Below are 14,152 nucleotides of genomic sequence, written 5' to 3'. Positions count from 1 at the left end.
TTAGTAGTTTGGAGAGATACCTGAGGATGTTCCAAGTATTTCAGCAGCAAACTGTGCTCCATGTACACAGCTTCAGGGCAAAAAATCTAAAATCATTAGATTTTTTCTTTCTAGTGAAGAAGTAGTTTCAAGTAGACCATATATTACTTGGATCTTTAATTCTAACATTTGTCACTTCAGGAGAAGTAAATTGATTCAGTATCTCTTTTACTCTTTACTGTGAGCAACTTCAGTCTGTGAGAACTTGAGTGTTACAAACTGTGTCTAAGTGGGTAGTACCATTTTAGAACCAAATTTTAAGATAGTAGCCAGACAATGAAATAAAGATACTTCAGATGATGTAACTGCTTTCTTCTGTTGGTTGTAGAAGTCATATTATGAGTGTAAGAAAGAAGGCAAGACAGGTGTATTGGAGGCAGTGATTAGAAACTACAAGGAAAAGCTCAGAAGTATCAAGAAGTTGTGGTTTTTGCTTGTAAAAATGGACTTGCTGTCTGGTTTCTGGAAGAAAGCAGTCTGTGCATGGAAGTAGTGCAAATAAATAAGGATGATGATTTCCTGAAGAAAGCTATTAAATATGGGAGGAATAGACTGGATTGTAATCTGGAGCTTCTTTAATTATCTCAAGGTACTGCTGAGCATGGAGAATGGGATTTCTGTCTAATGGAGTGTGCATAGTGATGTAATGCCAGCTTCACTCGTGCTTTGTGGAAGGACATGTGGAACATTTGTCCTTATGGTGGCTATTCATTGCTCTTGATGGACTGATGTTTTCAAGTTGGGGAATGCTTTGCCTGTCAAGTGTATATAAACAACTGAGATCAGTCATCTGGCCTTCCCTTGGAAGTTTTCTTTTCATGGGGTGCTGTGGGAATGTGTAAGAATTAAGTTTTGAATCCAAGGAGTTGCATTAGCAATTTTAATGTTCTTCCAACACTGCTTTTGTTGAGACTGGATAGTCATTGGATGTGGGCAGGGATTTAGCTGTGAGAAGTTGCCTTATCCAGAATGTTTCTTTTACTTGATGCTTTCTGATATTTTTCACTTAGAGTGTATATGCTGATCACTTGCAAAACATGTTTGTGATATATTCAGTTATACTCAGAGAAATGGATGGTGACATGTGACTCTTCTGTTTGGAAAATTTATTTTATCATCATCAGTCGTGTCAATGCAAATTTAAAAGTTATTTTAATTGTTATCTAGCTGGTTGTTCTCTTAAACAACAAAATGCACATGTTATACTTTTAAAATTCATAAAAGAGTAAGAGAAGTTAATTATTGTAGTCTGGGTATTGTCTTTCCATTAAAGGAGGGCTTTGTAGTTTAGGGGACTGCATGTGGTCAAGGCAAGTATAAAGTAAAAGGAATGCTTCCTTATAATGCTTTATTAACAGTTTTTTAATCAGAGTTACCTACAAATGAGGGATAAATTTGAAACTATACCATTTATTTGTATTGTATACTTAATTTGTTTTAAAACATTCTTGTTCATCTGATGTTTGGTCTTCATGTTGAGTCACCAGAAATTAACACTAGAAACCAGTGCAAAACTTAAAACTTAAAATGGAGCTAGAAAAAATGATGAATACAACTTGAGAAGTTGGTTTACAAAGAATAAATGTGAGGATTTGTGCAATTCAAAATATGCAGTGGGAACACGCTTCCTCGCTCAAATCTGTCAGAGGAGCAGCGAGCTTTAATTTCTGAAAGCATTAGAACATGTCACAACCCAGTCATCTTGTAAATACAAATGAGATAACTCATACTTGATTTGGTCTGTAATGTCTTGTTTTGCTTACCTAGAATTCATGGAGGCAGGGAAATGTCACTGCACACAGTTCACCCCTTACATTACGTTTTGCAAAATAATGCAAGAAGGAATGAGCTTTAGCTCTCTGTCTGATGCTGATTTGTGAACTTGCATTGTGTATGAGCAGTTTGTGCAAAGTATACTTGAATAAAGGAGAGTTAAGGATTCCAGGAATGGTAATATTTACATAGTTCATAAATTTAAAAAAAATTCAGTTCCCTGGAGAAATTTTATACATTTTACAGGTTTCTTTGTGCATGATTTCAAAAATTTATCATATTCTATAAAATGTTTGCTTTTTCTTCTTTAAAAACTTACATTAGGGTTGCTCTGTTCCTATTACATCAGGTCCTTAGTTACTCTGTGGTTATACAGTTTTGAGCATCAACATCTAATAACTGTACTTTGAATTGTTCTCTTGTGTTCTCTTTACATTACAGTGCTTTAATCTTGATATCTGATTGGCACTTGGTGTGATAGAGCCTTTTTCAGCCATTTGATGTATGAAGTATTAGTGTATCTTTCCTATGGAGTAATTAAAATACTCTGGATAGATATGAAAACATAAGGAATATATGTCACACAGGTGTAGGGAATAACTTAGGTGAACTTTGGGTGCATATTGAGGGTGATCTCTCCTACTGTGTTTCAATGTGTGCCACTTCAGTCTGATGGATGTTTCTCCTGGATGGGATGGGTAGCTGTGCAGTAAATGGGCTTTGAACAATTGAGTGACTCATTCTGTGTGTGTGCATTGCATGTTTCACAGTGGCTGAGGCGTTCTCCTATCTGACAGGAGAACAGAAGCAGCCATTTCTTCCTGGAGCATTATTTGGTACACAGCATCTGGGAAATTTTTGACCTTCTTGACGGTGCTGTGGATGCTGGCCAAAAGCCAAGCTTCAGCTGCCAAGCATGGACAGCCCCAGTTGTAGCCAGGAGAGAGAGCTCATTCCTGTGAAGAGTTTTGGAATGGTTAAAGATGTGGGGATGGCCTTCTTCCCCCCAAGGTCAGGGATTCAGCTGTTGCTTAAGAGGTGAGGGAATTGGTGGTGTGTGTTATGTTTGGGATGGATAGAACATGCTAAGAAACACGTCCAGTACTTTCTAAGTTTTCCAAACAGGAAAGTATCACCTAGTCCCCCTCTTTCCTGGTTACTGAAACTTAACATGGAGGAATGTGGTAGTATGGGGGAAGGACAGTAGCTGAGAACTGGCAGAGAAAGGAACTGAGGGAGAAAGGGGAGAGGGCACCAAGTAGCAGTCTTAAGTGCTCTGGAATAGTTGTCTGCTTTGGTTTTTTAACTCATGTTCTGAGGTGTTGTCTTCTCTTACTAAACTATATTCTGAACCTTTTTTGCTAGTAATAACTGAGAATTTGTTCATGGTGGAAACAAGTAGATACTGGAGATGTGCTGTGACTTTGTTTCAGCTGTACATGGTATAATGAAAATAGGATTGAAAGTCAGATTCTAGCAAGTTGTCAGAAGATAAACTCCCACTTCTAAGATTTAGTCTAAACTTATTTCACAAGCCTATTCCTTTCAGTTTTGTACTCTCTCAAATTTTTTGCCTTCACTGTTGTAATTTTGACTGCTTAAAAAGAAGGGAGTGGTAGGAGAAAAAAATCAGTTTATTCATACAGACAAATGCCATGTGATAGTCTGTTGTATTTTAAAATGTTAGTATTAGAGTTTTGGATTAACCTTATATGTCTAATATAATTGCTGGTAGACTAGACAATATGTGATATGATAAAAATGGGTTGTTTGTGAATTTTAGAGGTGTTTTAATCTTGTGTTAGGTGTGATAATATTTTTAGACAACTTTTGTTTTTAATAATATTTAAGATACTTAAGTTGTGCTAGCAGCAGTAAACAGCAAAAAAGTGTGGAGGATTATAGCAGTGAATTAAGGCTGAAGTCTGACCATGTTCAATAGCTTAGAAGTGGCATCTGGATTTGTTTTTCCAGCAGTGGTATGGGGAACATGTCCATAATGACAAAAAATAACTTATTACAATGAAAGATATCTGTTAACAGTAACTTCTGTAAATTGACCCTGTTTGAAATGGCTTTCATATTTATTCTCAGAACATCTGACTCCAGTTCTTTTTTTCTTTGTACTTTTTTTGTGATGTCCATTCTGTCACTGTAATATATGCGAAAAGTAAGGAAAGCTGAAAATGGAAAGAAAGGAAACATGTTGAAACTTAGTTGGTTCTCTGTAGTAAGTACACTCATTGTATGTAAGGAAGTTTTAGTATACCTGTTTGATAAATTTTGATATCTTTCACTAATTTGAAATCATGTAGTTTTCATGTCTAGCAGAAGACTTAGGTTTGCATCTTCATTGAGGGATTATACAAAGAGAAATGCAATCGCATGCACCACCTCTGACAACATGCACTAATACCATATGCAAATACCCTTCCCTAGAGCTTCAGGCCATGTTTTCACAAGCAAATCAAGCTGCATTCCATTTTTCTGTCACTGCAATACTTGTGCAACTGTAGCCAATTCACAAACCTTTTTTGGGAACTCAATACTGAATGAAAAGCAAGTGATGGTATAAGTGAGTTATTAAGCACCCATGGAGTTCATGACCTCAACTGATTTCATGCCAGTATAGATAAATGGAGTAGTCTTTAAAATGATTCAAGTAGGTGTGCTCCATGCATGTAAGGTTCTGGTGAAGTAACAGCAAGCTTATAATTAAACTGTATGCTTTGTAAAATAATTATGAACCTGCATGGAGTTTCTTCTGAATATGTATCCTGTCCTGCATGGGTATTCTGTGATCCTGTACTTATGAGAGGTGTAACAAATTCCTCAGGGTAGTTTGGATTATGTGTTTTGACAATTGTGTGTATAAGCAGAACATAAGGCAGAACAAGTGTTTTTTCTTGACAAAAGATTATGTGAGGGTATATTTATGCAGTGTTTCATATAAAAATTTATCATGTTAGAAATGAAGCATCCTTTTAAATTCTAATCCATCACATGTAAACTGAACAAAGTTTATAAATGCTGTGTTTGGGAGTTCAAAGTGTATTTTCTGTTGTTTCCAACATCCAATCCCCAAAGTTACTTCAGATATTGAAGCAGTGTGTTTACAATGTGTAACTGTTAGAGGAGAATGTTTTAATGTCTTGGTTGAAACTGTCATGTGCTTATTCCTCTCCCATGCCATCAGGTTTCTGGCTCTTTCTTTTAAATTGCTCCCAGATGTTGTTAGAAATAAAGTGTTTTACAGTGCTGTTGGATTTCCTTAAATCACAAGATCTGTCTCCTGGCTCGTCATACCCCTTGAGAAATTCATGCCTGTAGGCTGAGAATGACTGTGGTGAATGTGCAGTGCAGCTGAAGTTCTCTTACTTATCTTTTCTTTGAGGGGAAAGGCAGAGAGAGGGAAATGGGAAGGGCAGAATCATCCTGGTTTTGAGAGAGGTTTCTAATATCAGCAAATATAAACACCACAAATGAGAGTATTTGTAAAAAAAAATGTATTTTTCAATATCTTTGCATGTTGTCATTTTATTTTCTAGTGCGATTTTATGAAATTTTTTTAGATGATACTGTTGACTTTTTAACAGAAGTTAACTATTTCTAGGAGTCACTTGTTTACTGTTTCTAGGAGTATTGTAGTGCTTCTACGCATGCTGTTTGTAATACACTGCTAGGTTAGGTTTAGCCAAAACTTCTGATCAGTCTCTATAGCCCTGAATTACTGGGGGAAAAAACCCTATGTGTCTCTGATGTAAACAGTTGTCAAAAAGTATTCTGGCGCATAAAAGACTAAACCCTTGGATATAATAAAAGCTGGGGAATGTGTTAAGTATTTAAAGCCTAATCTGGAATATGAGGCAAATAGTTTGCAAAGACTTCTAAATAGTATATTTTTAATTAGCTTGGAAGCATATTGGCTGTAATGACTTCCTGAAATTATATAGATACGTAATAAAACCTGTGATAGCACAAAGCTTTATAATAGTCTTTAATGGAGGGAAAAAATCTGAAATTCTGCAATGTAAATCCAGCTTGTGTTGTGAAGGATTTTGAGTTAGCTGTAACTTAAAGCAACGACCTAGGACATTGATTTGCTGAGCTAGGGGCTTCTTCTTTGTTTAATTGATTTTGTAAATTGCAGAAGTGACAGTGTAAGAACACTTAGGGAAATTAGCTAAAATATCAAAGTGGTGTCTTTAATTTACAGTATGTAACATAATTTTTGTATATATAACTTTGAATTTTCACTTAAATATGCAGTAAAAGTCTGATTTGGTTTATTTTTTGTCTTTTTTAAAGTAGTCCTACATGTTAGTTTTACATAAATCCATTGATTGACACCATGCATTAAACATGATGTTTTCCCACCATGCATGGAGATGCTCTCATGGGGTTATGGGGGTGATAAGGGGCTGATAACATGGGCTGAAGTGAAAGGCAGTATTTGACTGTGACAAATTCAGGGTTTGCTTGCTACAAGATGTTAGCCTGGAAATTCCCTTGTTTATTTTGTATACTCATATTTTGGTAAATGCTGGTTTCATAAAGAAATTGTATAGATAGCTCTGATCTGAGCAGTTAGTTGTTAGTTTTTCTGGAAGATTTATGTAGATTTATCTTCTTGACACTGCTAGGAATAGAAATATGGCATTAAAGACTTGTGCTGTTGAGGCCTAGATGTCAGAAGATGAGGTATTAATAGTATAATAGCATTTTGTACTTCTTATTTTGTTCTTAATAATCTCCTTGCCTCATGCTAAAATGGATATTGAATTAGTCTCTACTGTGTTGCTTTTACAGTAACTTTCCTTTGCAGTTTATGCTGAAATATAATCATAGTGTGGTTTTTTATTTTTTGTTATAACTTAGATGAGAATGTTTTTTCCATCTCTGAATTTGTGATCTTCAGTACTGTTATACAATCTCAAACTTGCTTTGATTCTTTAGAACACAGCAGTTTGCACAGACAGGGAAAAGAGTTAAGTGAATGTTGCTGTTGGATCTTCCTTCCTTGAGTCTGATTCTGTGTGCTCTTCAAATATCTGTTTGGTTTCGTTAACTCTGAAACATTCAATACAATTACCTAATTTAGTTTAAAGGTTTGTGCCATTCAACTAACAGAACTTCTGTGATTGAGACTAATTAAATATTTGAGATGCTTGGAAAATTGCTTATGATTTTGAAATTCTTGTGTGACATAGCAGAGTGATGAAAAGCTTTGCTCATGGAGCATGGTGTTAGTCCTTTTTGGCTTAGCACCCTCTAAAAGAGTATGCACATAAAGCCAAAACCAAGCACCCAAGCCACAAATTGAATACACCCTTATCTCTGCTGAATAAATGTAAGTAAAATCAGTATCTGTGTCTATGTAATTTGGGAGGGATTGTGTTACACAGTAGTGGCAGTCTAAGGGCACACATTGGCTTACTTTAGATGCTTATATGAATTTGCTTTACTAGCCAACCAAGATCTTCAGACAACCCTTTTGAAGTAAATCACAAAAACCAGGCAGGTACTGCTTTTGATTTTGTAATTTACCACTCTGTATCCAAGTCCATCGTGTCTTTTGCTGCAGAGCAGATTCTAAAGTTACATACTGAAGTACAGAAGCATCTAGGCTGCTTAAGAACCAATTAGGAAAAATGAACATGTACATCTATAGGATCATTACTCTCATGGTAAGAGAGCTCTTTGACCAAAAGCTTGGGAAATACATACAGGGGTTATAGAGGTTTGCTATACATTTGTGATTTCATGGGGGAATTGGAAGAACATTTCATGTATGAACCTATGTGAATCAGACTTTTGAACACTAATTTATGCATATAAGAATCAGACTTTTGAACACTAATTTATGCATATAAGACAAGTGTAGATTTTATGATACAGGCCAGCGCAAGAAATTCACATTTAATTGTTCTTTGGAAGCAAAAATGTTAAAACTTCCAAGTGCAATGACAAAGTCTTGTGATTGTGAAGGTGTTCATGAAATGTAAAATGATATGTTTGTAAATGAAGAGAGAACTGTTCATGAAACACAAATACAGGAACTGAATATCTACTCTGAGTAATTTGTGCTCCTTTTGGATTTTTCTGCTGTGGATTAAGTAATTAACAGTTTTTTTGAAAGCCAGATTTACTAGGAACCAGAAGTTTATATAATCATTCTTGCACTCTTTCATTCAGCAGTTGCTGTTGTAAGTAACTTTCTGAAGCTGGAGGCAATTGAAATCTGAAATTTTTCAGATTTGTGAAGTTCCTACAGGTTTTGGGAAGAGCATTCATTTGGTACTGGGGTTGCTTCAGCTGTTTATATAGTAATTGCTGTACCATTGCAAATTTATGCCTGTTAAGTATTAAGAGAGAAAAAAATGCTGGTGAATGATCTTAATCAGCTGGTCTATGAACAGAGTCAGTGTCTGCTGCTGCTTCTGCCTGTTCAGCTGGGCTGGCCAGGCTGCAGACAGGGGCTCCCAAGCAAAGCCAGATGGGTATTGCAAGCACTTACCACTGAGTAACCTAATGCTGCTAGTAAACTTCAACTTTGCAGCATTCTACCCTTGCCAATATTATGTTAGAAAAAGTAGAACATGGAAGGGAAAGAATATTTGTTTCAACTTACACCTGCATATTACGTCAGTAGTAGAAAGTAATGTAGTTAGAAAAACAGAGAATTTCTATAACTTGCCTATAAATTGCTTCTCAGTTCTATCTAGCTAAATTTTTCTTAGTTATATCTGTTTAGAAATGCATCCTTGCATTGAAAAGAACAACACATAGTCCCTCTCATGGTTCTATCTGGTCTTGGTATTAGGAATGATGCAGTCTTAAGGAAACTCTTGCTCATTTGATAGGCACAGCTTTGTTGCTTGCTATGTACCCTTACAAGCTTAGAGCATTCAGTAAACTGTATAGAGATTCTTCAGAGCTGATGTTGAAAACCAAGTAAACTTTAATGGCTCTATATGTGTGTACACATATATAAACTTTAACATATTGTTCTCTGTGTGGACACAAATATAGTGCAGTATGAGAAAAAGGTAAGGGTTTGATTTTTATAAGTCTTTTAACTGTGCTGTCTATGAAGGTAATAGTCTCAGATGAATTTATTATGAAGTATTGAAGTGCCCTGTAAAACATATTCCTGAACTATTCTTGATTCTCTTGTAGTGTCCACAATAGAATTAAACACATTTATTTTAATAAGGATGTGTGGAAACTTTTTTTTTCCCCTCATTGTCATTTTAGCAGTGACCTGGATTTGTAGGCTTTTTGAGGGATGAAGTCTTGAGAATGAAGAGGGTTGGGGCATAAAAGAAAAAAAGAAACAAGGTGTGAAAAGAAGCGCCTCTTCAGCTGTGTCAAATGCCCATCTTACCATTTGTGGAAAGGGTTATCTTGTATGGTTTTAATATAAACCCTCCTGATTTTTGCAGCTCACTTTTAAGTCATTCATTAATTTATATTTTTCATGTTTTAAGAACTACAATGGAGATGTAATTCCGTGCCCTAAGTTGTGTTTTGCAGAAAAAATGAATGTCCCCAAAATGAAAACTGATTTCATTTCCTGTGATCATTAAATATTTGTTTTTAAATAGGGGTGTTAAAATTGAGCTAAACTCCATATTTCTTTCTGCATAGATTTCCCTTGTAGTTTCAGCTAGATATAATAGTTTAATATATATGTGTATTAAAATATTAAAACTTAAATTAATTTAAATGTTATTGAAGTAGAATAAATTTATTTAATTATATTTTAATTTGAAATGCTGGACAAAATTATTGTTCAGCAGTTCTCATCGTGTCCAGAGGTGGCTTTATTTCAGTGGTGGGTTAAACAACTGTGCTTAAGCTGCTCTCATTTCAGATTGCCATGTAAATATTCCGCTTTACTTAGATTTCAAATTGTTGCACTTATCTGAAAAGAGGAAGTATCATCTTTAAAAATCACAAAATAGAGGAAAAAAAATCTCTTACTGTCTCTTTCTTTTTAGAGAGGATCTGACGAACTTCTTTCAGGCAGTGTACTCAGTAGCCCGAACTCTAACATGAGCAGCATGGTAGTTACTGGTAAGTGATGCCCTTTCAAAGGAGAAATCTATCATTTATACTTGGACTCATTTCCTGTTTACAAGGGGAGAACACCAAAACGAGAATCCATTGTGCTATAGAGGGATAAACTGTTGGCTTATATTAGAATATAGTGACTTTGTATTTCCTACAAACCTTGGGTGTCTGAGAAGAATAATCCCACAATCAACAGGCAATTTTGAGATGTCTGCACACAAAATTGTTGGTGGGTGATGGGATGAAAAATCACAGTTGTCTTGTACAGCTACCTTTAAAGTAAGGACTCTCAGCTGCAAAGGTAAACAGCCCAGTAAAATCTCAGGCAAAGGTAAAGAGCCCAGTTCCTGTGTGACATCAACTTCTTTACTCATGGTCATCCACAAGTGTGGGTGTCACAGGGAAGACCACTGTGCCAGTTTGATAATGCAGTGTGGATTCAGGAAGAGAGAGTTTTGGGTCACTGATCAAGCAGGAAGCTTCACTTTGCTCCTTCAGTTTGAGATTGCAGTGGTGGAATATCAGAGCAAAGTGACTGTGGCTGTTCTTGAATCAGTTTTCTGGTGATGCTAGATAGAAAGGTTTTTTCATTAATTGGCACACACTAAAATGCCTTCTTTTGCACTTGATGCTTCTGTATGTTGAATGTACATTGAGTTCCCTTGGAAAGCTAATTTCAGAGGTCTTGCTTTTTCTCTTTTTTCTTTTTCTACCGTACTATTAATTTTTTGTGTGTTTTTTCTCTTTTTTTTCCCTCTTGCCTTAGAGATGTGGAGGAGTTAATTCATGACATAGAGGGTTGCTGCACTTTCCAGTCACTTGCCTGTTTCACTGTTCTACTGTGCCTGATTTTCTGTATTCATGGGGTCAGCATTATAATCACTGATATTAATAACAGACTATTTCCATTTTAATTTGTTAGTAAGAGGTTGGGATTCAGGGTGCAATTTCATGTTACCATTAGGGTGCTGTGGTGACAACTCTTGCCAGAATGGGTGGCTCTGTGCTTTCTCATCCTACATCTTTAGCACAAGCAGAAAAACCTCCAAATCCACATTTCTGCTACACTCTTCTGTTGGAGTGCTCATGCACTTGCAGAGTAAGTTAATGCAGCATTAAACTATTCTAACAAAATAAAGTAGTTTTCCCTTAGAGCAGCTTACTGATCAGTCATGTGATTGCACAGCTGTAGACACAGTGTGCTGTTGAGTGGAGGAGTGTGGCAGCACAACAAAGCCACTTCCACTGGCAGTTCTGTCACCAAAGGTGACGAGGTTATTACTTTGGAGTAAGTCAGAAATGCAGTGTAGTGCATTCACAGCCATTTTGGAACCCCAGAACATATGTGTCTCTTCTCTGTTTTTCTTACTTCCTTCTGGTTCTGAAAGAGGTCCCTCTTTTGTTCATTTTCTTGATGTCCTCTTCAGTCCTGGATATTTAGTGCTCCATCAGTTTTCTTTACTTAAACGAGAAGCAGCTATGGAAAGAGTTGTGTGCCAAGGGTTTGGGTATCAGCAGAGGACATTAAGACAGGACTCAGTCCTAAACATTACCAAATTATAAATATATTTTTAGATAAACTTTTAGTTCCAGGACATTAAATGCAAATTAATTTATGAAAGGAAAAAGGAGGTAAAGGAAAAAAAATTGAAATAAGAATTATAATTTTGAGGTTTTGAAGCAAGAAATACGAAAGCTTGTCTAAGCAGCCCCTACATACAAATTCTTCCTTAAAAATTGTGAGAATGGAAAAGCATGTTTTGATCCCATTAGGTTGATCTGTGAGATAGAAGTTTGATGTATTTAACAGATATGTTGCTTCCCATTTTGTTTTTATTTCCCAGCTGATTAAGGGTTTGGGTTTTATTTTTGGGAGTTTGTTTGTTGTGTGTGGGAGTATTCTTGGTGTGGGTGGGGTTTCTCTCTTTGGGTTTTTTTGACATCCATAACCATAACTCAAGAAACAATCTCATTAGCAGCAGTGGTTAGAGTAGTGATCTGGCTCCTGTAGTATCAGATGCCTGTCCTTAAAAGTTTCATATAAATTCATTAATATGTAAAGAAGGTTGGTGGAAAAATAATTCCAAACAAACAAAAACTCACAGTCTGAATGCAGTGCTGTAATTCAAGTCATTCTCTACAGCAGTCTGTAAAAAGGGAATTAGTTTGTTTGGGTGTTCTATTTTTTAAACATTTTCTTGGTATTCAAATTTCATTCTGCTTGTCTTTTTGAAGTAGCACAAAAACCCCCTGTAGAGAAGGATAAATCTTCTGTTCAGCTTCTGAATATATCCTCCCATAGCTCTTTTTTTTACTGTGAACCAGGAAGTATTTTTTTCCAGACTTGCACAGTTTACAAGTTCAGATTGTAACCTCAGAAGTAGTTAGATGTGAAATTGAAGCCTGTGTTATTTTTTTTGTAGCCATTTCCAGAAGCCAAATGAGTTCAAGTATTCTTTCTATCTGAATCGATGTCCTCCTTTTGCTTCAGTTCTGCTATTACTTTTTCTCTTCAGAAGAATTTAAAACTTTAGTCAATTAAACAATTATTTTTTTCGGTAGACAAGATGATGAATCTTTCCCAAATTTTCTAGGGCTTCAGGGACCCTGTGATCATTTATTAAGTCCCTTGTAAATGAGACATGTTGTAGATACTTGCCTATGTAAAACTAATACTTGTTCTTGCCCTTTCATTCTTAGGGTTGGGAAGTGTCATGGTGTTATTATGAGACTTAGCCATTGTTTCCCCGAGAATATAGAAACCTATTCTGGTTCTGACTGTGATATTTCCAATATCTGATTCTGTGATATTTTTCTAAGTAGGTAGCTAGGAGAACAGAAGAAAGAGGTGGTTTGTCTTTGTAATCCTCTGGGCCTTCTATTGGTGCAAGTGTACACAGTCAAAAAAGCAGTTATCAATAGCAGTGCCTTAGCAGGCCTAAACTTTGAACAAAGTCTTGTCAATCACAGCCTCATTTCTCTCTCTGCTATAAAAATATTAACCTAAACCAAAATGCCTAAGTTATCAAAAAAAACCCTACCTTTTCTTGGAAGGGAGGGGTTTTGGTGGAACTGAGGACAGTGTCATTATGGGTGAGACTGGGATGATTTTTTAAAAATGAACATCCTACCTTTTTATCATAGGAAGAGTTCCTTTAGTGAGTTGTGGGGGTTTTTCTTTTGTTTTTTGGGGGTTTTTTTGTTTGTTAGTTTTGTTTTTTAATTCAGCTGCCATTCAGTGAGAATACTGTAGTACTTTAATGTTTTTAGTACTTTAATGCTTTTATGAATATTCTTGCTCTAATCTTCTCTCCTAGTGAAAGGCATGAAAGAGGAATGGTTTCTCTGCCCTATAGGGAGTCTTGCAGATGAATCCTTTCCTATTTCTTTGTGAAAGAAACTTGTGAAATTGGTGAACAAATGCTTGATTTGCATTCTTACTGATAGTTTGAACCAATGGTAATTCTCTAAAAAAGGCCAGCATGTTTGACATGGTTCAAAATGCAAGGCTTGTTCCTTGGGCCTTTTCTAAACAGTTTTGTCATCTGTATCCATCTCCAGACTGTGTAGGTGACAGCAGGTTACATCAGCAGTCACTACAGGTGAAGTTACTGTTTTAGGTACTTTCTGTGTTTTTTGTAAAAGAGCAGTCCTAAGAGTGTAAAGGAGCAGAATTCTACACTTGGATTAAGATGACTTTTATCTCTTAATTCTGAACCCTGTTTTGGACGAATTTGATTACTGTCATTGTTAAGGAATTTCATATTAGTTAAGTGTTTATATTTAAATATACAAGATTTATTCTTGTTCCTGAACCAGGTTGGACAGGATGGCAGAATATTATTCTGTAAATATTAAGTGAAGGATCCCATCCACTAGATTAGAATTTGTAGCAAGGGAGAGCAGCTAGTAAAGTACAAGATCAGCAAATATCTAAGCTTAAGAAGTTCGTTTTTTATGTTACATGTGTAAGTTTCTGATGTTTTTAACACCAGCTGACAGGAGTATATTAAAGTTGTGTTCTCAGAACTACAGGCCTTTTACTACTGCTTAAACTACTGCTAGTTTTTCTTTAGGTTTTTTTGAAAGTATTGTCAAAGTCTATTCTTATTTCCTTCCACTATCTTGCTTGACTCTGATTTCTTTAGAGAGCATAATCTTCTGATAAAGATCCATGAGTTAATTTTTTTTGTGTTGGTGCACAATGACTAGAAAGGCTCTTTAAGTAAGCTAAAATATGGTTTGGTAACAGGATTTTGAGAAA

General features: G+C 35.8%; 1 protein-coding gene across 9 annotated transcripts in view; it reads left to right on the top strand.

The window, feature by feature from the left end:
- PTBP2 (polypyrimidine tract binding protein 2) overlaps positions 1 to 14,152 on the top strand; it is a 153,998-nt gene that overhangs the window by 112,217 nt on the left and 27,629 nt on the right. For 6 of the 9 annotated variants that reach the window (XM_054285552.1, XM_054285553.1, XM_054285551.1 and 3 more), the window contains one exon: positions 9,816 to 9,891. The exons of the other annotated variants lie outside the window; for them this stretch is intronic. In XM_054285552.1, the coding sequence (XP_054141527.1) occupies positions 9,870 to 9,891 (22 nt within the window). In that variant the 5' untranslated portion in view covers positions 9,816 to 9,869. The remainder of the gene's footprint in view (positions 1 to 9,815; positions 9,892 to 14,152) is intronic. 9 annotated transcript variants of the gene reach the window in all.

The sequence above is a fragment of the Melozone crissalis genome, unplaced genomic scaffold, assembly GCF_028551555.1.
Source record: "Melozone crissalis strain CALT ecotype California unplaced genomic scaffold, PUWL_Pcris_2 ptg000045l_1, whole genome shotgun sequence".
NCBI lineage: Eukaryota > Metazoa > Chordata > Aves > Passeriformes > Passerellidae > Melozone > Melozone crissalis.
The sequence above is the reverse complement of the archived record's forward strand: the minus strand, read 5'-3'. Positions and strand labels throughout refer to the sequence as shown.